At 43.3% G+C, this 24,931-nt stretch overlaps 1 protein-coding gene across 1 annotated transcript; it reads left to right on the top strand.

Annotated features, from left to right (window-relative positions):
* The first annotated feature begins 277 nt into the window (after positions 1-277).
* xpo7 (exportin 7) lies at positions 278-24,251 on the top strand. Its single transcript, XM_022748721.1, has 28 exons — positions 278-302; positions 8,212-8,358; positions 9,022-9,115; positions 9,771-9,937; positions 10,039-10,104; positions 10,193-10,297; positions 11,415-11,580; positions 12,263-12,336; positions 13,268-13,387; positions 13,482-13,628; positions 14,496-14,668; positions 14,755-14,948; positions 15,146-15,251; positions 15,896-16,031; positions 17,811-17,884; positions 18,333-18,413; positions 19,015-19,078; positions 19,160-19,268; positions 20,064-20,170; positions 20,531-20,619; positions 20,732-20,839; positions 21,020-21,102; positions 21,369-21,583; positions 22,326-22,464; positions 22,555-22,712; positions 23,026-23,124; positions 23,212-23,339; positions 24,067-24,251. The coding sequence occupies exons 1-28, from the start codon at positions 285-287 to the stop codon at positions 24,158-24,160; spliced, it is 3,261 nt and encodes a 1,086-aa protein (XP_022604442.1). The 5' UTR covers positions 278-284; the 3' UTR covers positions 24,161-24,251.
* Positions 24,252-24,931: the final 680 nt, after the last annotated feature.

Raw genomic sequence — 24,931 nt, 5'->3', positions numbered from 1 at the left:
AAATCTAACTATGAAAAGTAACAGGTAACTTCAGCTGTCGAATAAATCAGTGGAGGACAAAGTATAAAGTAGAATGAAATGGAAATACTAAATTAAAATACGAGTATGCTGAGTAAATGAACTTGAAGATAAGTGTATTTGTTACATTCATGGATGCGTTAAGTCTTGTGTTCATCTGCGGGCTGAAATGAATGGGGAGTTGTACCAGGGGCTGCCGGGGGGGCGCTGTTGTCGCTCTCCATACCCATAAGCGGGGGAGTGAGAGGTGCATGAAATGGAGAAAAATGGCGGATCATGTGCAGGTAAGCAGAGGTTTCATGTTTTTGTAACCGACAGTTTCTCCAGGAGCGTGAAAATGAGTCTGAGCGCGGATTCGTGTGCTGTGTTCCGGGTACGGAGGCTGTGCGCGGCCGTGGCGTGCAGGAGGCGGCCGCGCTGGTGCTGTCCGGCGGTAAAAGAAAGGATGTGGCCGCCTGTGTTGACTTGTGGCCTGCTGTCATTGCTCGGGCTGGCTGGATGCAGGGTTAGCTTGTGCTGCTAGCTGCGAGGGGGGATTTCAGGCTGGAAAACGGGAAGAGAAGCCACGGAGCCCACGGGTCAAAGCCTGCAGGGTTCCCGGTGTTTGTGCCGGTTGAAAGCACATCACCACCGGCATCACGGTGCCAGTTACCGACGTATTTTACTGAAGTAAACAATAAAACACGAATGGGTTGGCCGCGGACGGATAGCTGTCAGGCTAACACGAATTGGTTAACTGTCAGTTTGGCGCCAGTGTGTACCACGGTGTGAACATTTATCACATTATAACCAAACACTGTGACTTATTCTCCCGCGCTTTGTACCCCAAAGTTTAAATATGTACTTGTTGTCCTGCTGAGCTGAAGGTAGCTGACCCTTTAGCAAGCTAGGCTAATGTTAGCTTCAGCCCAGACGTCAACTTCTCCCGCCCGAGCCCGTTTGAAAACATGATTCGGTTTTGTTGGACTGTATGTCCGTAAATCGGGCTCCATGTCCGCGGCTGTTGCCCCCGCGGCTACCGGAGACGGTGAACACCGAGTTGAGGTCACCGGGGATTTTACACAGGGGTTGTTTATGTGCGTAACCTAGCAGTGCTGTTTTGTTTAGCTAGCCTGCCTGAAGCTAGCAGCTCCGACACATGTTTGGGAATAACGAGGAGAGGAGGAGGAGGTGCAGTGGTTGAAGTTTAACTGCAGGATTTCTACTCAGTGGTTTCACTTCTCCCTCCTGCTCCTCCATAGTCCTCCATGGTTCTACTGTGAAAGGAAAGACCTCAGTGATTTAGCTTCTGAGCTAACTCCATGTTATTGTTTTATTAGCATCTTATGCTAATTTGTATATTACAACCAGTAACTTATTTTAACTGCCACAGCATCAACCAAGTCAAGCAGAATAGATGCTCATTAAATACTTGAGATATTTGACAACAGTGTGGTAAAGATGAGCAGCTTCAGCCTCCATGTGAGGAGCAGATAGCAGGAGCATGGAAGAGTTGCATCACTGACAGTCTCTCTGGAAGTTTTCCAAACAGGCTTTATTATAGTTTCATACTGGTTTGTCACGTGAGCTCAAAAAGAAAAGATCAAGGTCAAACTGGCGAAATATTCTTAATTAAGATCATAATTTACACCCTATTTTCATCTTTTAATCATCTTTCTCAAAACTTAAAATACTATAGTGAGGAATGACACAAATTGTTTTTATGGCTGCAGCAGCTAAGGAACTATTTTCTGTGTTGATTAATCTATTTTCTTTATGAATCAATACATTGTTTGATCTATAAAATGTCAAAGGTGCCATCTTCAGTTGTGTTGTTTTGTGCGACTTACAGTCCAAAACCTAAACCTAAACTTGGTCAGTTTACTGTGAATCCACACATCTGGGAAATTAATGTTTGGTATTTTTACCAGAAAAATGCCTGAAAAGATGAATCTATTGTCAAAATAGTTGCATTAATTTTCTGGTAATCAATTAATTGATTAATTGACTAATGGTTTCAACTCTGGAAAAGAGATTTTTAAATAAAATCAGTTTTCATCTTTAAACAAAAAACAAAAAAACATTTGTTCTGAGATTTAGCATCACCTAGTGAGGGACGGCACAAACTGTTCTGTTCTGGTCTCTGGAAACAGTCAGAAACTCAAACCTAAACTCTTACTCTCATGTATTATTCATGTCACAGAGAGACGCAGTCGTGTCCCTGGAGAATAAACACCTGTTGACGTTTGAGAAACCCAGAAAGTAGCTCACAACATTTATCTCTGTTCTCAAGATATTTCCATAATCCTCAGACACTCCTCTAACATGTGGATGAAAAAAGCTACATTCTGTCTGCTGCACATTAACAAGGTTTTCAAACTGTTCCTCAAGTTGTGACTGGAAATGACATGAGCATTAGCTTATATGAGAAAAATAGTAGACAGTAATAAACAAATATAACTGATAATAAAATATATATAAAATAATCAGACATACTGTGGATTATGAATTAGAGTTAAAAGTCGAGGAAATGGGTTAAAAATTCTTTTGTATCTTGCACCAAACTAATATTTTTCATCCTGATGGTTCAAAGAAGCTTTAGAGCTTTAGAAAAGTGTTTATTGTTGTTAAACACACTTCTTGGTTTGTGCACTTACTGCTTTTCTCTATTTTATATCACATATATTTAATCCTTAAATATTTTATATCACTCACTGTCTCACAACGAATGAATCTCTTTGGGTTTTGGAGTGGATGTTTTGGACATTTGGAGATGTCACCTTGGACTCTGGGAAATTAAGATGGGCATATTTTTCTCTGTTTTCTGATTAACTACAAATGAAAGGATTGATTAACCTCAAAAGTAATTGTCAGCTAATGAATATAGTTGTTAGTTGCAGCCTTAAACTTCATTTCTTAAAAGAAAAAAATGATGTTGACGTCTTGATTTTGACACAACAGGTGTAACACCTGCTCCGTGTTAACCGTGACCAGAGGAAATATTTAGATTTGAAGGGGTTTTCAGCAGCACCCAGTAACTTGTGTGAGTCTTTGCAGATACATCATATAGATACCACATCTGTATAAAGGACTGCAGCTGTTCTGAATATCTTTCCCCCAGTCTGTTTCTGCAGTGTACAGAGATTGAGTTAATAAATTATTGCTGAAGAAATTGTTGTTGCGGTTGATGATTTAATTGTTAGAAAATTGATCCCTTCCAATTGTGATTAATTGTTTGAGTAATTTATTACCTAGAAAATGTCAAACATTTGCTTGTTCCAGCTTCTTAAATGTGAGGATTTGTTGCCTGTTACATTTTCCTTCTAGAGTTTCATGTCAGAAAAAGTTTGATCCTAAATTTCTAGTGTTTTTGGACGAGAAAGATGTGCGAGTTTTTTAGTTTTTCGACTGTTCAGACAAAAGAACGCATCTGAAGACGTGATGAACTCACATTTCTGCTGTTTTCTGACACTTTTTGGTTCAAGTAACTAATTCGCGAATTAAAAAATGTGACTAAATACATTGTAAAAATGTTAAATAAAATATATAAATAATCAGAATCAGCTTTATTATTTATCGCTCAGTCTTAATACACATGGACACACTGGAAAAACAAGAGCAACAAGGAATTAAAATAAATGAAAATGAATACATGACTGTTAACCAGCGACAGTGGACACAACTTACAAAGTAGGAGACAGGTGGCACCAGGTGTGGGACAGTGAGTGTCATGAGTTACTGTATATACATACAGTAGGTGGATATGTACATTATGTGTGTACATGTATAGTGCTGTCAATATGCAACACTATCAAATATTGATAGATGTTTGAGCACAGGTGAGAAGGAAGTCTGTTCCCCTCGTCCTGGGATCAGGTGTGTGTCGACTCCACCTGTTGAATACTGGAGTTGATAAGATGTGACGTGTTTTAATGTAGCTGTTGATAAGGTTATGATTTCATATGTAATAAGAAGTAATTATTGTTTGTGCACATGAGGCCGGACTGAACTGATTCCAGCCAGAAACTTGATTCACTTCCTGTTAAACCTGATTTTACAGTAAATATTGTTGGTAGTGTTTTATGACAGCTCAGTTTAGTGCACATAATTATTTTTAACATCCGCTAATCAACCATATATGACAACATTTTAATTATATATCAGGCAGAGAAGGAGCATGATCACTATTTATAACTTTTTAAAATCACGTTATATACAGTTATTACTACATTGTGACTCTCCCCTCCCCAAAACCAACCTGTGCTGGTTCAACCACAGATTCTTCAGGTGTGTGTCAGGTGAAGACTTTTTAATGAAGACATTAGTGACACGGACAGTTGGGTAAAAGGCGCGAGTCATGGAGAAGACAGAAAACAAACTTTCGTTCATTATAAATATATATTTTCTCAATGAATTGATAAATCAATTTGTCTATAAAATGTAGAGCATAGTTTAAAGTTCCCATTTCAATTTAATTTTCAGTTTTCCTGATATGGTCTGACAAAACGTTTGAAGACGTCCTCAAGTATTGATCGATTAGTCGCCAGACTGATGGCTGATGCAAATCAGTTGTAGTTGAGGCAGCTCCTGTGAAGAGGAAGCTGGACTCTCTACACTGAGCTCGTTGCATCACGTTTCTGTGTCTATACGTTTAAAGTGTTAAGTTATCACCTGCTGCTTCCTCATCGTTGTGTAGCAGAGCTCGTGTGAAGTCTTTCTGCTGGTGCTGTCTGTCTGTCCTCGGGTGTGTTGTTGAAATTGAAAGCAGTAAACGACCTGAGAGCAGGACGATCAAACCTGTTGCTCATCTCCAGCTGACTGAGGGAACTTCTGAGGAAGCTGTAAAACCAGCTCCTCTGACAAAGATACCAGTTTAAATGCTTCATAAATCATTTCACATCAGTTCACTGAGGCTCCGTAACTGAATTTAGTCTCTTGCAGACTTTTTATTAGAGTCATTTATTCCCATCTGATGACACCAGACCTCTCTACCATGCAGGTTACAGCTCTTACTTTTGCTTTGGCTTCATATTTCCTGGCACAGACTCTGTAGGGCTGTGCAGAAACATAATAGTTGAGCAAGAAGTGATAAAGAGCTGCAGCGCCTGCGCAGCTGTCTTCATTATGCAGATTCAAAACATCCAGGTCGTCCAACAGACGTCCACTTAACAAGCAAACACAAACCAGGAGCGCAGACGAGTGCAGTGTTGTTTCTCTCTGTTTGTCGTGTAGCTGCAGCAGTGAAATTCACTGAGAGACAGTCAGAGTCACGACTGTCCCTTAAACTACAGTGTTTCTGCATCTCAACTGTTCAGTGACTGTCGTGACTGAACGCAGCAGCAGCTCAGATTAATCACACTAATACAACACATGGCCCAGAGCCAGTCACATGTGCCGGTCCTGCACAGGTCCGTTTCCCGACTGTCATTAAGGAGTTACTTCACCAGTTTAGGGTTGTAACTAATGGTGATTCTCATTATTAATTAATCAATAATGAGAATACTCACATCTGAGAAGCTGGAACCAGTGAATTTAAGGTCATTTTTAATTTAAAAAGTGCGTCATGTTTACGTTGTTGTCAGTGGTGTCAGTCGACTTTATTAATAACTACTTTATTAATAACTACAGTATCATCTCATCCCTTGTGCTTCAGTGAGACTCTGATCATCAGAACCCGGCGAAGCTGCGACGCCGAGGTCGTCACTGTTGCATCACCTGTGCGATAAAAGCTGAACCCACACAAAATTACACATGTGGATGTAAAATAGGAGCAATAGTTAAAAACATCTGTCAGACTGCACATGAAACAAAAAAAACAAACTAGAAACCAAGAAGCAGAAATTGACATGGAGCAGGAGCTCTGGGAGGGATGTGAGCAGTGGATCCACAGCTCAGTATTTTCCCAACATCCACTTGGTTTTACCATTTTATGGCGTTTAACCTGCCACAAACCGCAATGAGAGTTTGTGTTAATCTGTTTGCAAAATGTTGTTTTTGTTTGCGCTCATCAATCTGGAAAATCACCAGTGAACTATGTGATGGTCTGACTTGCCACCACCTGCTCAGTGTCACTCTTAATTGTGCTTTTCAAAGTAAATTTCCTGCTGCAAAATCAAACATTTGTCTTTAATTTACTTGGCAGTAAGATAACGACCTCATTTCATATTTATTATTTCCGTGCTGGATGACGTGAAGAAATAAGATTGAAACATGATTTGAAATATCATATTTTTCCAGACTTCATGTTCTAGACAGTTGAACAAGAATAACTAAAGACCTGCAGGGCCGTAAAACTCGTCTTTTCTCAGCCTGTTCCTTAATCCACTATGACATAACCAGAGCACCTGGCCTGTGTCTGAAGTCGCTCTCTGTTTATTATAAAGTGGACAATATTTACTGTCTGCCAGTGTGAGTTCGTGCTTCACATCATGCTCTCCAAACAGAGGGAAAACATGGGCGCTACGTTCTGCTAACGGTGCAGATTTTAATCTTAAAGTGACATTTTGCACATCATGCAAAAACGATTTTTATTTATAATTATTTATTTTTATAGTTATTTTATTTAATTCCCGTTAAGTTTACTGTTTCAGTCACTGATGTATTTTTGACGTTAAAGTTTATAGTTAAATAGTAAAATATCCTGCTTTCATTAGAGATATGTGTATATGTGTATATATATATATATACACACACATATATATATCAGCTGATATATTGATATCTGGATTTTTTTTTTACTCCCTAATATCGGCATCGGCCCTAAAAATCCAATATGTGTCAGGCTGTAATATCAACTATTAACATGTTTCTGTCCAGTGTGACCACAGTCTGCTGTGATATCATTTTAACTACATTATCTCACTGTCAGACCGTCACGTCACCGCCCATCTCTGCTCTGCCTGTATATGTATATGTAAGTTGAGTTTGTGGTGTTTGGCTTCATCTGGCGCAGCAGATGTCACGTGTGCAGCAGGGTTTGGTGGCGAGCTCTTATCTGGGGCCAGCAGAGTTTCTCGGGGAGCAGATATGATGTAACTCTCTGTCATACCTGCAGGAAACACTGCTCCTCACCTCCTCTCTAACCCCAAACTCCTCACACTGATGGGGGCAGTGAATGCACCATCAGAACTAAAGAAGACCCTTTCCTCTTAGATCCAGACGTCCACCACCTCCGCGCTTCTTCTTCAACCTGTGTCCAACCATTTTGAATTTATTTATCAGTCTCCGGCATCTTGCTGTGACTGTGCATGACTCAGCACTTCTGCTGCACCACATGAATGGAACTTAATATTATTAAATATATGGGCGTGAACGCCTGCCGCTCTGAAATGTTTATATTTGATTATAAAGGAAGAAAGCTGTCGAGCCATCAGTCTGCTCCTAATGTGCATTAAATGGTGATTTTTATATGGAGACACAAAAGGGCCAAAACTCAACTTCTGTTTCAAGTCAAAGTAGTAGAAAATATCCTGTTATTAATGTGAATATATGTAACTTAAAAAGTGTAATTAACAGTGATAATGTAATGAGACTGTAGTGTAATAACTGAGGTGCAGCACCGTGTTTTACACTGTAATGGGTTTAGATTGTGATTTCAGTTGAGGCTGTAGAGAAGGACATAACTCCAACTGTTTATTGTTTTCATTATTGATTAATCCAATGAGTATTTCCTTGACTAATCAATGAGTTGTTGGGTTTAAAAATGTCAGGTAATCGTGAAAAACGATAATTTTTTTCACTAATTGATTAATTGTCTCAGCTGTTTTTACAGGAATGTATTAACCCTGTTACTTCACAATCTGCCTGAGATTATTCGGCTGCAGATGCAACAATCAATTATTTTCAATATTAATTATTTAACAGATATTTTGTTGATGAATCGTTTAGTTCATTAAAATGTCAGAAAATACATTTTTAGTAATAAATTGACTTGATTAATCGACTATGAGAATATTTGCCCGTATTCTTGTGATTGATCGAATCAGCTGATCGTTTGAGCCGTGGCCTGTTCCTCACTTCATCCACCTCATGTAAACAGTCGACCTGTGGGTGAAGTGATTGTACTCTGTTTCTGCGTCTGTGTGAAGAACATGATGTTCTGCTCTCTGTTGCTCTGAGTTGTGAAATGATGAATGTCCTGAGTGTCCGTCTGTCAGATGAGTCTGCTGCTGGCTGATAAGCCCTGTGTCTTCCATGTCTCTGTGTTTTATCTAGGGCCTTGCCCAGCTGGAGATCCTGTGTAAGCAGCTGTACGAGACCACCGACACCGCCGTCCGACACCAGGCAGAGAAAGCTCTGGTCGAGTTCACCAACAGCCCCGACTGTCTCAGCAAATGTCAGCTGCTGCTGGAGAGAGGCAGTGTGAGTATCAGCCGAGTCCGTCAGTCAGTGTTCGACCTGCCGCGTCTGTGGTGCAGGAAACACTCAGACCTGTAGCTGGGGTTAAAGTGGCAACACCACACAGTGAAAATACACCGTCACAGGAAAACATTCATTATTTAACTGCAGAAATATAAAAGTTTTATCAACCAAATGAATCAAAAGTGAAAGTGTCGCAAAGAAGTCCAGACGTCGTCTCTCCTCTCGAGTCGGACTGGCTCCAGTGGAGAGAGCAGACTAAAGATTCACCAACAACCAGGTAGAAGATGATCTTCATGACGATGTCGTCGCTCGGATTAAGGAAAGACGGGGAATCTCTCTGGAGTCAGACCTGGGAGGGGAGCGTCCGGTGACCGGGCCTCAGCCTGGAGAAATTACATGGAGGGTCTGGACCTGCTGATCGCTGGCGTCGAAGACTAGGAACGTCCGTCATAATCACAGCTCATAAATATTCCCTCAACCTACAATTAATTTAATTCTAATTTAATTCTGGATTTTTAATTTGTTTTGACAGGATTATTTGAGATGTAACTATTCAGGATTTTTTTCTTTGTTTCCTGGTGTCAAATATTTAAATCGTCTTGATTGAAAAGTCAATTAGACCGTCTGACATGGTCCGTTCTGATTGTTTCTCTCTCCTCACAGTCGTCGTATTCTCAGCTGCTCGCGGCCACCTGTTTGTCTAAACTGGTCTCTCGAACCAGCAACCCTCTACCGCTCGAGCAACGCATCGACATCCGTGAGTACCTCTCCTCCAATCACACGTCAGACCAAACTGCAGATGTTTGGTTCAGTTATTGATTTAACTGTGTGTCATTAAGAAGCACGTATCTATCTGACCGCAGCAGCAGCAGCAGCAGCAGCAGCAGCAGCGTGTAGGTTACAGTGGAGGTGAATGACGTGCACACCCTGCTGCTCTCAGCTGCCGTTCAGCCTGGAGATCTCACTAAATCTGATTTCATGTGGAGTAAACGGCCCGGCCTCTGGGCTTGTGTTACGTGTTTGTGAACAGAGTGCGGTGTTCAGCCGCACAAAGGCCTGTTTGATCGGTGTGGGAAGCGCTGGACCTGCTGCGGCTGTTTCCATGCATTTTTAATGGCTGTATTATATTAAAAAGCTGTTTCTTCTCAGTCTCTTGGTAAACTGGTTCCCAAATCTGACTCAGTGATGGAAGGTTCAGCACAGACGCCTCGGCCGACTCAAAACAAACTCATTCGCCATCTGAATCTTCTATTTCCAGTCCACCAGCATCACACCAGTCAGGGTTCAGAGCCAATAAAACCAGAACACATGAGATTTTAATTATATTTCCGTTAATTGTGCAGCCCTAATTTGAAATGTTTATGAAGTCTGTCACACCTGAGGCGACCTGCTCTTGTCTTTGTGACGTACAGGGAACTACGTTCTGAACTATCTGGCCACGCGGCCGAAGTTAGCGGCGTTCGTGACCCAGGCGCTGATCCAGCTCTACGCCCGGATCACCAAACTGGGCTGGTTCGACTGTCAGAAAGATGACTACGTCTTCAGAAACGTCATCGCCGATGTGACGCGCTTCCTACAGTTGTGTGTGTGTGTGTGTGTGTGTGTGTGTGTGTGTGTGAAACCTGCTGAAACACCTGTATTGTTTTCTGTGACGTTGATGTGTCTCTGCTGTGTTTACAGGATAGCGTTGAACACTGCATCATAGGGGTGACCATCCTGTCCCAGCTGACCAATGAGATCAATCAGGTAAGCTCCTCCTCCTCCTCACCTCCACCTTCATCCTCTTCTTCTTCTCTCTGTGTCGTGGTAAAAACCTCGTGTGTTTCCTCTTCAGGCGGACACAACGCATCCTCTGACCAAACACAGGAAGATTGCGTCATCATTCAGAGACTCCTCCCTCTTCGACATCTTCACTCTCTCCTGTAACCTCCTCAAACAGGTATGTTCTCCTCACAGGTGACAGGAAGTCGTACACCTGTTAACTACAGGTGTGTGTTTTTGAAACGGAAGGTAGCAACAAAGCACCGGGTGGATTACTTCCTTTCAATTTCAGAATAAAAGCATGTCTGAATGTAACAAATCGTACAGAGTTTTGAATCATCAGCAGGTTTTCTCATTCTCCTGCAGATTTACAGTAAATTATGTAAATGGTTTGTCCCACAGGTCCTTGAAATCCTTGAAAGTTTGTGAATTTGAGAAAAAAAATTAAGGCCTGAAAACAGACATTAATAGACATTGAACTATAATTTTTATTAAAAAAAACTATAAGCTAAACAAACAAATAAAAAAACTTTAGTTTCTAAGTGTTGTAACAAACTGCTGTGTTTGGTCCTGGAATTTGATGGAATTTGTCCTGGAAAGTCCTTGAAAATTCCTTATATTTGATATTTAATAAGGTGTGGGGGCCCTGTTTTATATTTCTTACATAAACTATTTTAAACAAATAAATTATTGAATTACTTTGATTCAAAACACAAGTCACAACTAGAAAACATCTGATCAATAGAGACGTCCTGATCAGGTCCTGTTGATGGTAAATAAACAAAAACAACAATCAGATTTAGGTAACACGTGTTTGACAGTTTAATAATTACATTAAGCAAAATCTGTTCAAACTTCTCTTCTTTTTATTTCAAACAAAGCGAACAAACAGTAAAACGAGCAGCTCATAAATCTAACATCATCATCATGAATCACACTCAGTTTGAAGCAGTGTCGCATCATGTGGGATGAACAGCTGATTCCTGAGCTGCTGCTTTCAGTTTCACTGTGACAACAACTCCCCTCAGAAAACCTTCAACAGCTTAATTGTCCTCAGAGTTAGACGATAATAAGTTTATGACACGTGTGACAGTCGACACAGACGGAGGCAGATAAACAAAGACTCACGATCTGATGGAGCTTTAAAAATAAGCCTTTAGAGAGAGAGAGAGAGAGAGAGAGAGAGAGAGAGCATGTAACTGAACTGAGCTCCAGCAGCAGTGACGGAGAGGGAGAGAGAAGTGAACGTCTGCAGGTTGCCTGAGACTCTGCTGCTGCTCTGTGTCTGTTTCCAGGCCTCGGGGAAGAACCTGAACCTGAACGATGAGTCCCAGCACGGTCTGCTGATGCAGCTGCTCAAACTCAGCTACAATTGCCTCAACTACGACTTCATAGGAACTTCCACAGACGAGTCGTCGGACGACCTCTGCACCGTACAGATCCCCACGTCATGGAGATCAGGTAGCTGCAGCTGTATTCCCCTCTCTTAAAACATGGTATCGTTAACCCTGAACCCAGTCTCGTTCCAGTCAGGACACTGGTTTCCAAAGCGAGTGTGTTAATTACTTTTACTGTAGATTTTAATAATTGTTTTTGTGTTAAGTATTGTTTTTCAACAAACGGGGGGGAAATTATTGAGAAAAAACTAAAGTTTCTGCAGAATTGTTGCTTATTTACACTGTAGGTTAAAATGTTTGTTGTTTGCATGTGAAATATTGTTGTTAAAGTTTTAATTTGAAGCACAGAGAAACTTTGAGGCAGCAGCAGAGGTGTCAGTGTCAGATTTCGATTTAAATCCTGCAGGAAGTTAAACTGTTAGTTTGCAGTGAAAGTAGTGGACGAGTCATTTAAAGAATTAAAACAATGGTTGTGAAGTGTAAAATAAAGGTTGGAATCGTTGTGTTAAAGGTGAAACTGCAGCTCGTACTGTCGTCTGATGTCTGATGTGTAAAGCTGTACAGTTGTTCTCCTTGTCGTTAGTTCAGCTGGTGCTTCATGTATGTTTATATAATTACAGTTGTCAGCCATCAGAGTCGCTCTCTCGAACTCACCTGATCCTGACGTAGATGAAAAACGTAAATATCATCATGTGACTGTAAAACTCTGACCTGACCACTTCCTGTATCTCATTTCTCTCCCGCAGCGTTTCTCGATTCCTCCACCCTGCAGCTCTTTTTCAATTTATATCATTCCATCCCTCCATCCCTCTCCCCGTTGGTAAGTGACGCAGTGACGTCGTCTCATGTTTCTGACGAACACGAGTTACTCACACAGAACTTCTTGTTTTTAACCTTATTTTGATTATTGACCTTAGAAAAACTCTTTCTCTCTGACTTTGTGAAACCTCATAACTCAGGATTTTATTACACGTTGTAATTTTCTAAACGTTATCTGAACTTGACATGAGCTGAAGGCTGATGCTCGAGGGACGTCTCACTAATCTTAATCATTCAGCTCGTTCTGGTGTTTGTTTGGAAGATTTAATGTTATTAATAATCAACACTGTACAAATGACTGGTTACAGTCAGAGCTTTAATTTGTAGAAATCTCATATGAAATAAAGTTTTGTGATTTTTGTTTTTGCTGCCAGTTGCATTTAAAACATTTTAGTGACTTATCATGAACAGCATCCTGCTCCTCACTGGGTCTGTTTCATGTCATGTGACTCCTTCATCAGACAGGAACTGATGACAGGAGTTCAAAGCTCAGACTCTGTGATCTCTCTCAGCAAGATAAAAGACAGACACAGGGACAGACGAGGAGAAAACATCAGCAGAAAGTCAGACAGAAACTTGTTTTTAATATATTTGTGGTGTGTTTTTAGTGGAAGTTTACAGTCTGTTTGAATCTGTCTGAAGAGTCTTTGATTTAACACAAGGTTTAAACGTCTAAATTAAATCATGTCGCTGAATTATCTGTTCCCAAAACTCATCTGTCATCTGACAAACTGGTGTCCAGTTTAAACTGATAGAACCTGGTAGAACCTGGTTGGAGGTTCTATCTGATAATCACTCTTCTAAAAAACCCATTCAATAATTATTATTATAAATGTTACTTATTTAGAGTGACTTTCATGTTGACTAATTAATGGTGTGTGTGTGTGTGTGTGTGTGCGTGTGTGCGTGTGTGTGTGTGCGTGTGCGTGCAGGTGTTGTCATGTCTAGTTCAGATCGCCTCTGTGCGGCGGTCTCTCTTCAACAACGCAGAGCGAGCGAAGTTTCTGTCACATTTGGTGGATGGAGTGAAGAGGATACTGGCGAACCCACAGGTGAATAACACACACACACACACACACACACACTTCCTCCCTCCCTCTCTGTGTTTTTTATTTTCCTGACGCTGTGAAACTCTTTGTGTCTCAGTGTTTGCCGGATCCGAACAACTACCACGAGTTCTGTCGTCTGCTGGCGAGGCTGAAGAGTAACTACCAGCTGGGGGAGCTGGTCAAAGTAGAAAACTACCCTGAAGTCATTCGACTCATAGCAAACTTCACCGTCACCAGTCTGCAGGTGGGTGCTGACTGTTCACTGTCGCTCAGCTGCACATGTTGCAGTAAAAACCTGATGTAATGATCCTGATCAAGATGCAAATACTTTTAATTTGAAAGAAGGAAGACAAATAAAATAAAAATGAGGTTTTATGTTGGGGCTTTTTAAGAGGCTGAGAGATCAATATTAGAATATTATTGATAAGGCATTAATATCTCTCTCCTGTTGTACAAGGACATGTGTTTGTGGCTGTAATAAGCAGCAGGAGAGACGCTGCTGTTGTCTGTTTAAAGGTCCGTGTAGAGTAAAGATCCAGCACCAGCAGTTTCCTCACTGGGACAAAGTGCTGTGAGGGGAGTCGGTCTCTTCCAGATGTTTCAACCATCAACTACAGCTGCAACAATTAGTTGATTGATTGATTAACAGAAAACATTCCAGCTCTTCATTTGTGAGGATTTGCTGCGTCTTTGTCTTGATTTTAAAGTAAAGTTATTTTATTTTATATTTTTTTATATTTTTGACTGTCGGCCAATCAGATCAGGTGATTTGATGACATCACCCTGAGTGATTTTTCACTGTTTTCTGAAATTCCATGAATTAATGATGGAAATGATAGTGACAGCATATAATCTACCATGTTTTAAAGTTATACTTGTTGTTTGAGGCATTTTTACGCCTTTATTTGACGATAGACAGGAAACATGGGGACAGAGAGCAGGAGAATGACATGTCTCCGACACACCTGATCCTCCCCTACAGCAGCAGTCAGACATTTTCCTGACTGTTGATTAAATGAGAGGAAAGATGATGTTGTGATCAGAATGAAAGACGACGTAAGGACAGACAGAGTTCATCCCTCACCTGTTGCTCTCCTCCTGTGTGCCTCAGCACTGGGAGTTTGCCCCCAACAGTGTTCACTACCTGCTGAGTCTGTGGCAGCGTCTGGCGGCGTCGGTCCCTTACGTCAAAGCCACCGAACCTCACCTGCTGGAGACCTACACCCCCGAGGTCACCAAGGCCTACATCACATCGCGGCTGGAGTCGGTGCACGTCATCCTCAGGTAACGGCGGTCTGAGAGGTCGGTCTGTGTATCCGCTGAGCCGCTCGCTCATCGGTCTAAACCTCTGACTGTGATGGTCTCCACAGAGACGGGTTGGAAGACCCCCTCGATGACGCCGGCCTCGTGCAGCAGCAGCTGGACCAGCTGTCCACCATCGGGAGGTGCGAGTACGAGAAGACGTGCGCTCTGCTGGTGCAGCTGTTCGACCAGGCGGCTCAGACCTACCAGGAGCTGCTGCAGTCCACCAACTCCAGCGCCGCAGACATCACTGTGCAGGAGGGTACGAGCTGCACACGGCGACACACCAGCACTTTCAGAACAGGAGTTTGATCACATTTACGTCTTGGCTTGTTTTGACTTGGTGCACGTGTGAGAGAATCTCCTGATGTGTCTGTTGATCAGCAGCTAAAGTAACAATATCGACGTCTTGTTTTCGGGATTGTTACGGTCTGACTAACGGCTCCTCCTCCTCCTCAGGTCGCTTGACGTGGTTGGTTTATATAATCGGGGCAGTGATCGGTGGACGGGTGTCGTTCGCCAGCACAGATGAGCAGGACGCCATGGACGGAGAGTTAGTCTGTCGGTGAGAAGAAGAAAATGTTAAACCCTGAGAGTTTGGTGTTTTCAGGAACTAATAAGAGAAATAAACCTGCTTTACAGTTTAATATATTAGTTTGGAAGGAGTTCTCAGAGGGGGAGGGAGAGCTGGTCTCTTGGTTTTTATACATTACTTTCTAATTTTCCTTCACCTGCATTCCAGTGTTTTATAGAAGTGTCCTCAGAGTTCATTTCTCCATAATTACTTTTGCCTGAATTACACTCTTCCAGCTAATAAACTCTCAGGAGTGTGGGACTCTCTTCTGAGCTTTTAAATCATTATATCTCAGGTTTCTTCTCTCTGTACTTTCTGCTTTAAAACACAACTTCTCTTGACTAAAAACCTCATTCTTAAATAAAGACTTTCTTTGGGTTTTTAATGAATTCAATCTGTTCTGATCCACAGAAACACGTTGTATGAAGCTTGATTTTAAAAAGGAGAGACATCACGTCACCTGTAGTTTAAATACTAATCACTGAGAAGAGACTGTCACTTAAATCTCTGGGGCAGATGTGGTTGTACAGATGTAAATCTGAGGTGTATGACCGCGACTCAAGGGCATGAAATGTTTCCTGCTCCGTGTCTGAAACCGGCTTCATTAACTCTGTGATTGTGTGTGTGTGCGTCAGGGTGCTCCAGCTGATGAACCTGACCGACTCTCGGTTAGCTCAGGCCGGGAACGAGAGGCTGGAGCTCGCCATGCTCAGCTTCTTCGAGCAGTTCAGGAAGATCTACATCGGAGACCAGGTGCAGAAATCCTCAAAGGTGAGTTCACGCTGCTTTTACCTGTTCAAGCTGCTGCTGCTGCTTCGCCTGAGTTAAATTAACCCCCGGCCCTGCTTCACACCCTCCCTCAGTAACCCTGCATGTCCACTGTTAGCAGGGGGGTGGGGGTGGGGGGGGGCCAAGTTGAAGGGAATGGGCAGGTCTTTTGTCCTGGACGCTGGTGTCTGCTGGTGCAGCACTTTCTATAGAGAGGCACAGTCTCAGTCTGGGCCTGCTCCTGTGGTATTACTATTGTGTAGTTAGACGTGGTGGAGGCGTCACGCTTCCTGCTGACTGTTGTGTGTGTGTGTGTGGGTGTGTGTGTGTGTGTGTGTGTGTGTGTGTGGTGTTTGTGTGTGTGTGTGTTGTGTGTGGTGTGTGTGTGTGTGTGTGTTGTGTGTGTGTGTTCTCTTTGTTCGGGGCAGAAACTGCAAAATGTGAACGTCCAGATAAGTGGTGCAACGTAGAAGCTGTATTAGCCCCCCCACCCCAACACCCCACCCCACCCTTCAGAGTGTCACCACAGTAATGTTGTGCATTAGAGGTAGATTCACCTCAGAGCAGTACAAATAAAAGGACGTCCATGTGTGTGGGGTTAACGAGCCGTGTGTCCTGTGGATCCACTGCTCTCAGGTTCTGCTTCTGTTCCTCCCAGAACTAAATGTGGATTCTGGTCAGGACCTGGTACTGAACCAGTTAAAGATGGTGGAAACACAAGGCAGAACCTAGAAGGTGGAGGTGGTGTGAGTCTGTGTTCTCCAGGTCGTTAGGTTTCTGTGTCGTGCCTTTAGTGAAGCCAATCACCACAAACAACCGCCAGTCAACACAATAACCAGACACTGTGGTCGGGGCCCCACTTCCTGTCAGATTAACCCTCTGGTCCCCCCCCCCCCCCCTTTATCTTCAGAACATCTCAGTGTCCTCACGCTTGGCTTGTCTTCTCCCTGCTGAGCCCCACACTGAGCTGCAGAGCTGGAGCTGTGTGTCAGTGTGGGTCACTGGCTGCTCTGCATCCTGTCCATCACCTACACACACACACACACACACACACACACACACACGCACACAGTGTTCAGGCTGTGAGTTCATCCACTGACTCAGTTACTGAAGGATTAGAGGAGCACGACTCGCAGCATCCAGCTGTAACACAGGGTTTAGAACTGATGGAAGCTGCTGTGAAGAGCACGGAGAAATAAAGGCCGTGTGTGTGTGTGTGTGTGTGTGTGTGTGTTGGGCTGTTGAGGTGGCGGGAAAATATATATGAGTATGTTTTTATATTAAACACTTTGAATACATGTAATAAATGGTTTATAGCACATGATGAGGTGTTAGCAGCTGTAAGGACCTTCTGAAGTGTTTTTCATCATTCATTTAATTATTTTTGTGGTGAAGCAAAAAGAGACAAAACAACATGACGGCATCCACTGCTGAAGTGGGACAAAACAACTGACAGCTTTTTGTCATTGGCATAGATTTATACTTTAAGTTGTTGAGATGGAGAGAGAAAGAAAGAGAGAAAAGAAGAAAGAAAACAAAAAACATGTTTCTTCTTCCTCTTCCTTTTTCTTCTTCTTCCTTCCTTCCTTCCTTCCTTCCTTCCTTCCTTCCTTCCTTCCTTCCTTCCTTCCTTCCTAGTGTTAGCTGCTGATGCCCCCCTCCTGTGTTTGGTCAGTTAGTTGTGTGATGGTCCAGTGCTGCAGGAGGGGAGATGGGATGTGTTCGGTTCAGAGACAAAATGATGGACAGATCATTTGTGTGTTTGTGTGTTTTTATCTGCAGCTTTATCGACGACTATCAGAAGTTCTGGGCTTGAACGACGAGACGATGGTGCTCAGTGTGTTTATAGGGAAAATGTGAGTAACGCAGATAAAGATGCATGAACACGTGTCTTCATGAGACGCTCAGTCTGACAGTTTGTGTTTAAGGATCAATAAATTCATATTGAGAAATGGCTGTTTTGAAAACGGAGAGTTAAAAGCTCGAATGTAAAAGCTCAGATCAAAAGCTTTTGAAAATATAATTGAAAAGAAAAATGAAAGTTTCGTTTTTAGTTATTTTCTTCTCTTGTTCTTTTAATTAAATTGTAAGTGAGAAAGACAAATTATATTTTATTCACTATTTTCTCTCTTAATTCTCTTTCATTTGAATAAATCAAAATAAATCATTTTACTTAACCTTAATTAGCCTATTAAACTTTTCAGGTCAGTTTAACAAAACAACTCTTAACTCAAGGTCCACTTACTAGATTTTAATGCAGCTCTTGTCCACATCTCACAGCCTTCATCCTTTTCCCTCTTTCAGCATCACGAACCTGAAGTACTGGGGCCAGTGTGAACCAATCACCTCCAAGACACTCCAGCTACTGAACGACCTCTCGTTAGGATATCCTTCGTGTGTGCGTGTGCGTGTGCGTGTGCGTGTGCGTGTGCGTGTGCGTGTGCGTGTGTGTGTGTGTGTGTGTGTGTGTGTGTGTGTGTGTGTGTGTGGTGAAAACAACAACTTTTACCTGCTGCTGGTGTAAAAAGGCTTTTTGTGATCCAGACACTGACGATTTTATTCACTGTTAGTTCATCGTCTTGTATTATTTTTATTATTATTATTATTATATTATTATAAGTGTTGAGTCTGTAAAATGTCAAGAAAACAGTGAAAACTTTCTCCACGTCTTTAAAAGACTCAGTTTACTGTGACAGGAAATCTCCTCGCTCCAGAGACTGTCTGAAACGTTCGGTTTAATCAGTAATTACAAAGATTCATTATTATTATTATTATTGTTGGTGATTCATTTTCTCTCATCTTCTGTGCACATGACTCAAACAGCAGCTTTAATTTTAAACCTGAATAATCACCAGTGTGATCCAGGTGTGATCCAGGTGTGATCCAGGTGTGATCCAGGTGTGATCCAGGTGTGATCCAGGTGTGAGAGAGAATGAAGGTGTGTGTTCGGAGACTCTGTGTTTGCTCCTTGACCTGATGTCTGTACGTACAGCAGCGTGAGGAAGCTGGTGAAGCTCAGTGCCGTGCAGTTCATGTTGAATAACCACACGGTGAGTTCTTCACTGACACTCTAACGTGATATTTAATCAGAGATGTCGTGTCACTAACGTCCTGTGGCTTTACCGTGTCAGAGCGAGCACTTCTCCTTCCTGGGCGTGAACAACCAGTCCAACCTGAGCGACATGAGGTGTCGGACCACCTTCTACACCGCGCTGGGACGCCTGCTGATGGTCGATCTGGGTCAGTACACTCACACTTGAAGCGCTGCAGGTACAGGTGTGCTCACAGGTGAACGGGAAAAACCCTTTAGCTCTGTTTTGAATGTGTGAAGCCGGAGATCCAGACCAACATGGAGCGTGTGAATATTATCACCATGCTGCTGTAGAGGAACAGAGAGTGTGTGTGAGGAGAGTTTATTATGACAGAAAAGACACTTGTCATTTAAAGAGAGAAATAAAACTGAAGATAAAGATCAAAGAGAATAAACCAGATTAAAATCACAGACTGAGTTCAGTAAATAGAAGTGAACACATCTGATCCTCCTCCTTTATCATCAGTTCATTGTTAAACAATCACTGTGTTGATTGGATATTGACAATTTTAACATATTTAAATATAATTAGACTCTCACACTTTTCAAACACCTGCTTGTTGAGTTTTGGGAGTTTCTGACCAATCAGCATCTGGAACCACGAGACAATGACCTGTCATCTCCACACCTGATGCTTCTTTACCATCGTTTCTCACTGCAACATTTTAAAACTGCTAAACATCCCTGAGACACGATGAACCATTTACATTTAGTTCAATTAAAACCAAGAAACGTTTCTGTTTCCTGTGTCTCGTCCTGGTGTTGGTGGATAATGAAGAGTTCATGTTGACTCAGAGGACGACTCCTCGGCCGGTCGTTGTGTGACGCCTGTTGCAGCTAAAAGCCTGTTGAGTCCTGTAAGGCTGCAGTTTGTTTATCTGTCTGTTTGTTTGTTTGTTTGTTTGTTTGTTTGTTTGTTTGTTTGTTTGTTTGCTCGTGTGCAGGCGAGGACGAGGACCAGTTCGAACAGTTCATGTTGCCCTTGACGGCTGCGTTTGAAGCTGTGGCTCAGATGCTGAGCACAAACACCTTCAATGAGCAGGAAGCTAAGGTGACACACACACACACACACACACACACACACACACACACACACACACACACTGCATGCCCTTTGTTTTTGTCTTGTTGGATCAAAATGTTTCAGTCTTAAATGTAACTCGCTGAACGCAGCAGAAACTCGTACGTTGATAACGAGCAGGTGACTGATTACTGTACAGTGATTTAACTGATCAATAATCAATCAATCACAGCAGCTCATGAAAAGATGAAGTTAGTTTAATAATCATCATCTGGACAGATGTTTTCCCAGCTCAGACTGCAGCCAGTGAACTCACCATCTCCAGCGTGTTTCACCCTCAGAGGAATGTTGTACCTGACGCTTTTCTTCTTCTTCTGCTGTTTCCTGTAGCGGACTCTGGTGGGTTTGGTCCGAGACCTGCGGGGCATCGCCTTCGCCTTCAACGCCAAGACCAGCTTCATGATGCTGTTTGACTGGATGTATCCTGACAGCTGACTGTAAACTGTGTGATGTTTAACTCCAGCCTGAACTGTCCTGTTCTCACTGTTCCTCCCCGTCTGTCCACAAACCGTCTTTAACCCCGAGCTGCAGATATCCGGCCTACATGCCCATCCTGCAGCGCGCCATCGAGCTGTGGTACCACGACCCAGCATGCACCACGCCTGTCCTCAAACTAATGGCTGAACTCGTTCACAACAGGTGAAGATGCTCCTGCTGCAGTGTCACCCATCAGACCCACATCCTGTCTGACAGATTTTAACCGAGTGGAAGATGCTTTATGAGTAGAAATGATCCCACATGATGAAACTCAGCATCATCATCATCATCATCATCAATCACTTCTCTCCTGAAACTGATCATTACTGATTTTCTCTGCAGATCTCAGCGGTTACAGTTTGACGTGTCGTCGCCCAACGGCATCCTGCTGTTCAGAGAAACCAGCAAGATGATCACCACCTACGGTGCGTCACCACAATAAAAGTCCTGACTCCATAAATAACCCAGAACTAAATAAATAAAACATTATGACACTAATAATTGTAAATAATTGAAGAGGAAATGGATCATTTATATATTAAAACCTCCCTGATATTAAATTATTGTCTTTATTCTGGTGTCAGTGTGTGATAATATTCATTTGTTCACATATAATATATAATCAATACATGTTGTCAGAGCAGTGCCTCAGCTCAGAGTGTGTGAAGTCATGTCATGTTTCTTTGTGAAGGGAATCGTATCCTGACGTTGGGGGAAGTCCCGAAGGACCAGGTGTACGGCGTGAAGCTGAAGGGGGTCAGCGTGTGCTTCGCCATGCTGAAGGCGGTGCTCAGCGGGAACTACGTCAACTTCGGGGTCTTCCGTCTCTACGGCGATGACGCCCTGGACAACGCCCTGCAGACCTTCATCAAACTACTGCTGTCCATCCCCCACAGTGACTTACTAGTAGGTTGAACAGTGCGGGACGTGTCCTCTGATGGGGGGGGGCAGAGACACCCTCTGTGTTTCTAGTGGTTTATGTTCACTGGCTCTTCCTGTACTGAGACGCAGCTGCTTCAGTGGACGGAGGATACCTGCATTCATTATTTAAATGTTGTGACACGACACTGGGACTGAACTGTGACTGAACTCGTCTGCTGCTCCACACACTGACTGGACGAGTTAGGGCTGAGACTTGGTTTAATATTTACTGGACTCACATTAATGAGGCTTTTCAGATATGCAGAAACAGCAGAAGATTTAAATGTGTTTATTAGTCTCCAGTTAAAGCAGCAGCTGCAGCAACAACAGCTTCCTGTCGTCTCGCTTTTACTCATGGAGCTTTGCCTCAGTCTGTAAAAACAGATCGCTGCTGCTGCTGCTTTAATATTTCACTTTACACACAACAGCTGATGATAAAAACACACACACACACACAGACAACACACACCTACAGAGGCGTCAGGACAAACACCTGAGCTGGTTGAGTCAGGTCCAGGTGAGGTACAGGGTCCTCTGTGTTAATGAAGAGGTCCTGGTATTATGCACCAGGGCAGCAACTAAAGATTATATCCACCATCGATTAATCCGCCTGATTAATGAATGAATCGCTCCGTCTGTAAAGTGACGAAGGTGACGTCTCTCAGTCGACTGTCAGATACAGCAGCAGTTTCCAGACTCACTGACCCGGCTCCTCCTGTCCCTGCAGGACTACCCGAAGCTCAGCCAGTCCTTCTACTCTCTGCTGGAGGTGCTGACACAGGACCACATGAACTTCATCGCCAGCCTGGAGCCTCATGTCGTCATGTACATCCTGTCCTCCATATCGGAGGGACTCACCGCGCTCGGTAAAACCCCCGCAGCTCAGACTGTGTTTTTAAAGAGTGTGTACGTCACTGTGGTTGTTTCATGTGTGTGTGTGTGTGTGTGTGTTTCAGACACGATGGTGTGCACGGGCTGCTGCTCCAGTCTGGACCACATAGTGACCTACCTGTTCAAACAGCTGTCCCGCTCCACGAAGAAACGCCCCACTCCCATGGCGACGGACGATCGCTTCCTGCACATCATGCAGCAGCACCCGGAGATGATCCAACAGGTGAGATGATCTGCTCGGACATTTATTCCCGAGACACATTCGTACAGATGCACCTGATGCTGATACGATGCGATGTGTTGACTCTAGTTTCGGTGTCAGCGATTCATGTTTCACAATAAAGGTCTACAACTGCCTCTACATCAAAATACTTTTATTATGAAGCACATGCAGGAAGTGACGAGTAACACAGCAGAAAATGAAGAGAAAATATCAAAGCTCTTATTGTGGCGGGGTGACGTCTGGCTGACCTCAGATCTGAGGCCGCCGGGTCGGTGCGTCTCTGAATGTGACTGTGACTCTGGTCGTTGTGCAGATGCTGTCCACAGTTCTGAACATCATCATCTTCGAGGACTGTAGGAACCAGTGGTCGATGTCACGGCCTCTGTTAGGCCTCATCCTGCTCAACGAAAAGGTAAGCATCACACACACCTGGATCACATCTGTATCTCTGTATCTGTGTGTGTGCGTGTAATAACGCGTGTGTCGGGGCGTCCCGCAGTATTTCGCTGACCTGAGGAACAGCATCGTCAACAGTCAGCCCCCAGAGAAGCAGCAAGCCATGCACTTATGTTTCGAGAACTTGATGGAGGGAATAGAGAGAAATCTACTAACGAAGAACCGGGACAGGTGAGTCACATGACGTCACACCTGCAGGAACCATGTTCACACGTTAGAGGAGACACGGAGGAACGTCATGATAAATATGATAGATCCAGGTTAATGACAGAGTAAACAGAAGGTTGTTAGAGACGCTCCTGTTCACACTGTTGATCTGTGTATATTGTCGTCCTGTTTTTATCGTGGGTTTGAATCATTTTGAGACACTTGAGGTAAAATCATCCACAAGAACAAAAAGTTTGAGAAATGAAACATGACTGTGCAGCAGACGTGTTTTGTGTCGTGGCCCCCGGGTCTACATTTAGAAAGTATTGATAAGCTCTGACGTTATCGGTTCTGCTCTGCACAGTTTAAATACCGTCCTGTAGTAAATCTGTGTCTTACGTTTGTTTTTCATTCATTCGAAACAAAGTTGTTCAGGAATGTTAATCACATGAAAAAATAAGCAATAATTGTGGTCTTAATTTATCTTTTTCACTTACAAAAAGTATCAATAGGAGAACCGTCAAAGTACCAATCATCATCAGATCAATAAGCAGTATTGGTAAAAGTGGTTTACTGTTAAAATCTTACTGTTGCCTTCCCTAGTTCAGAAGATGCATCCTGACTTACTGCTAACATGACAGTTCCTCACGTGTTGAATAATGTGTGTGTGTGTGCGTGTGCGTGTTTGTGTGCGTGTGCGTGTTTGTGTTTGTGTGTGTGTGTGTGTGCGTGTGTGTGTGTGTGTGTGCAGGTTCACTCAGAACTTGTCGGTGTTCAGGAGGGAAGTCAACGACAGCATGAAGAACTCGACATACGGCGTCAACAGCAACGACATGATGAGCTGACATTCCACACAGCAGAGTCTTACCCAGCTGCAGACAGAGCTCACCCCTCCCCTCACCCCCCCACTCACTCCTCCACAGCCTCCCTCCTCCTGCCTCCCCTCCCCTCCCCTCTCTGCATCAGTCTCCCCCCCTCCCCCACCCCCCCGGGCCCGGATGCCTGGGGATCATCTTCTCACACGGATACACGACGTTCGGGATGTTGATTAACCTCAGCGAGCACCCACCACCTCCCCCTACATACCCCCCCACCCCTCCCTCCTCCTTTTTGATATAAGCATATATAAATATATACAGATCTATTTTAAAGCCAGTCTGCGTTGGTCTGACTCGTCTGGCTGTCCTAACAGAGGGGGGGTCGCATGTCTAAGCACTCTGAATCACTCACAGAGGAAGGAGAGTGCTGTGGAGGTAGACGGAGGTGAGGTGGGGGTGAGGTGAGGTGAGGAATGCTGGTAAACGTAGTAATCCGCTTCTGCCTGCCTTGTATAGAAAAACACACAAAAAACCAAGTGTACATTTTTTTTCGTAACATTTTGAACAATGTTTATAATGATCGAATTTAAAACACAGAGGTGACGTTGAGGAAAAACAAACAAAAAAACCCACAAAAAAAAACAAAACAAAAACTGTGTGATTGAGCTTTTTACAGTGTAGTGAGTTAGTGCAACTGTCTGTCTGCGTGGGGGGCGAGCGGGAGGATGGGGGGGGTGGACGGAGGAGCGCTCAGGCTGCAGAGCTGTCACGGCAAGGAGGAAGCAGAGGTACACACAC

Source organism: Seriola dumerili, unplaced genomic scaffold (assembly GCF_002260705.1).
Source record: "Seriola dumerili isolate Sdu_G_001 unplaced genomic scaffold, Sdu_1.0 BDQW01000128.1, whole genome shotgun sequence".
Lineage (NCBI taxonomy): Eukaryota > Metazoa > Chordata > Actinopteri > Carangiformes > Carangidae > Seriola > Seriola dumerili.
The sequence above is the reverse complement of the archived record's forward strand: the minus strand, read 5'-3'. Positions and strand labels throughout refer to the sequence as shown.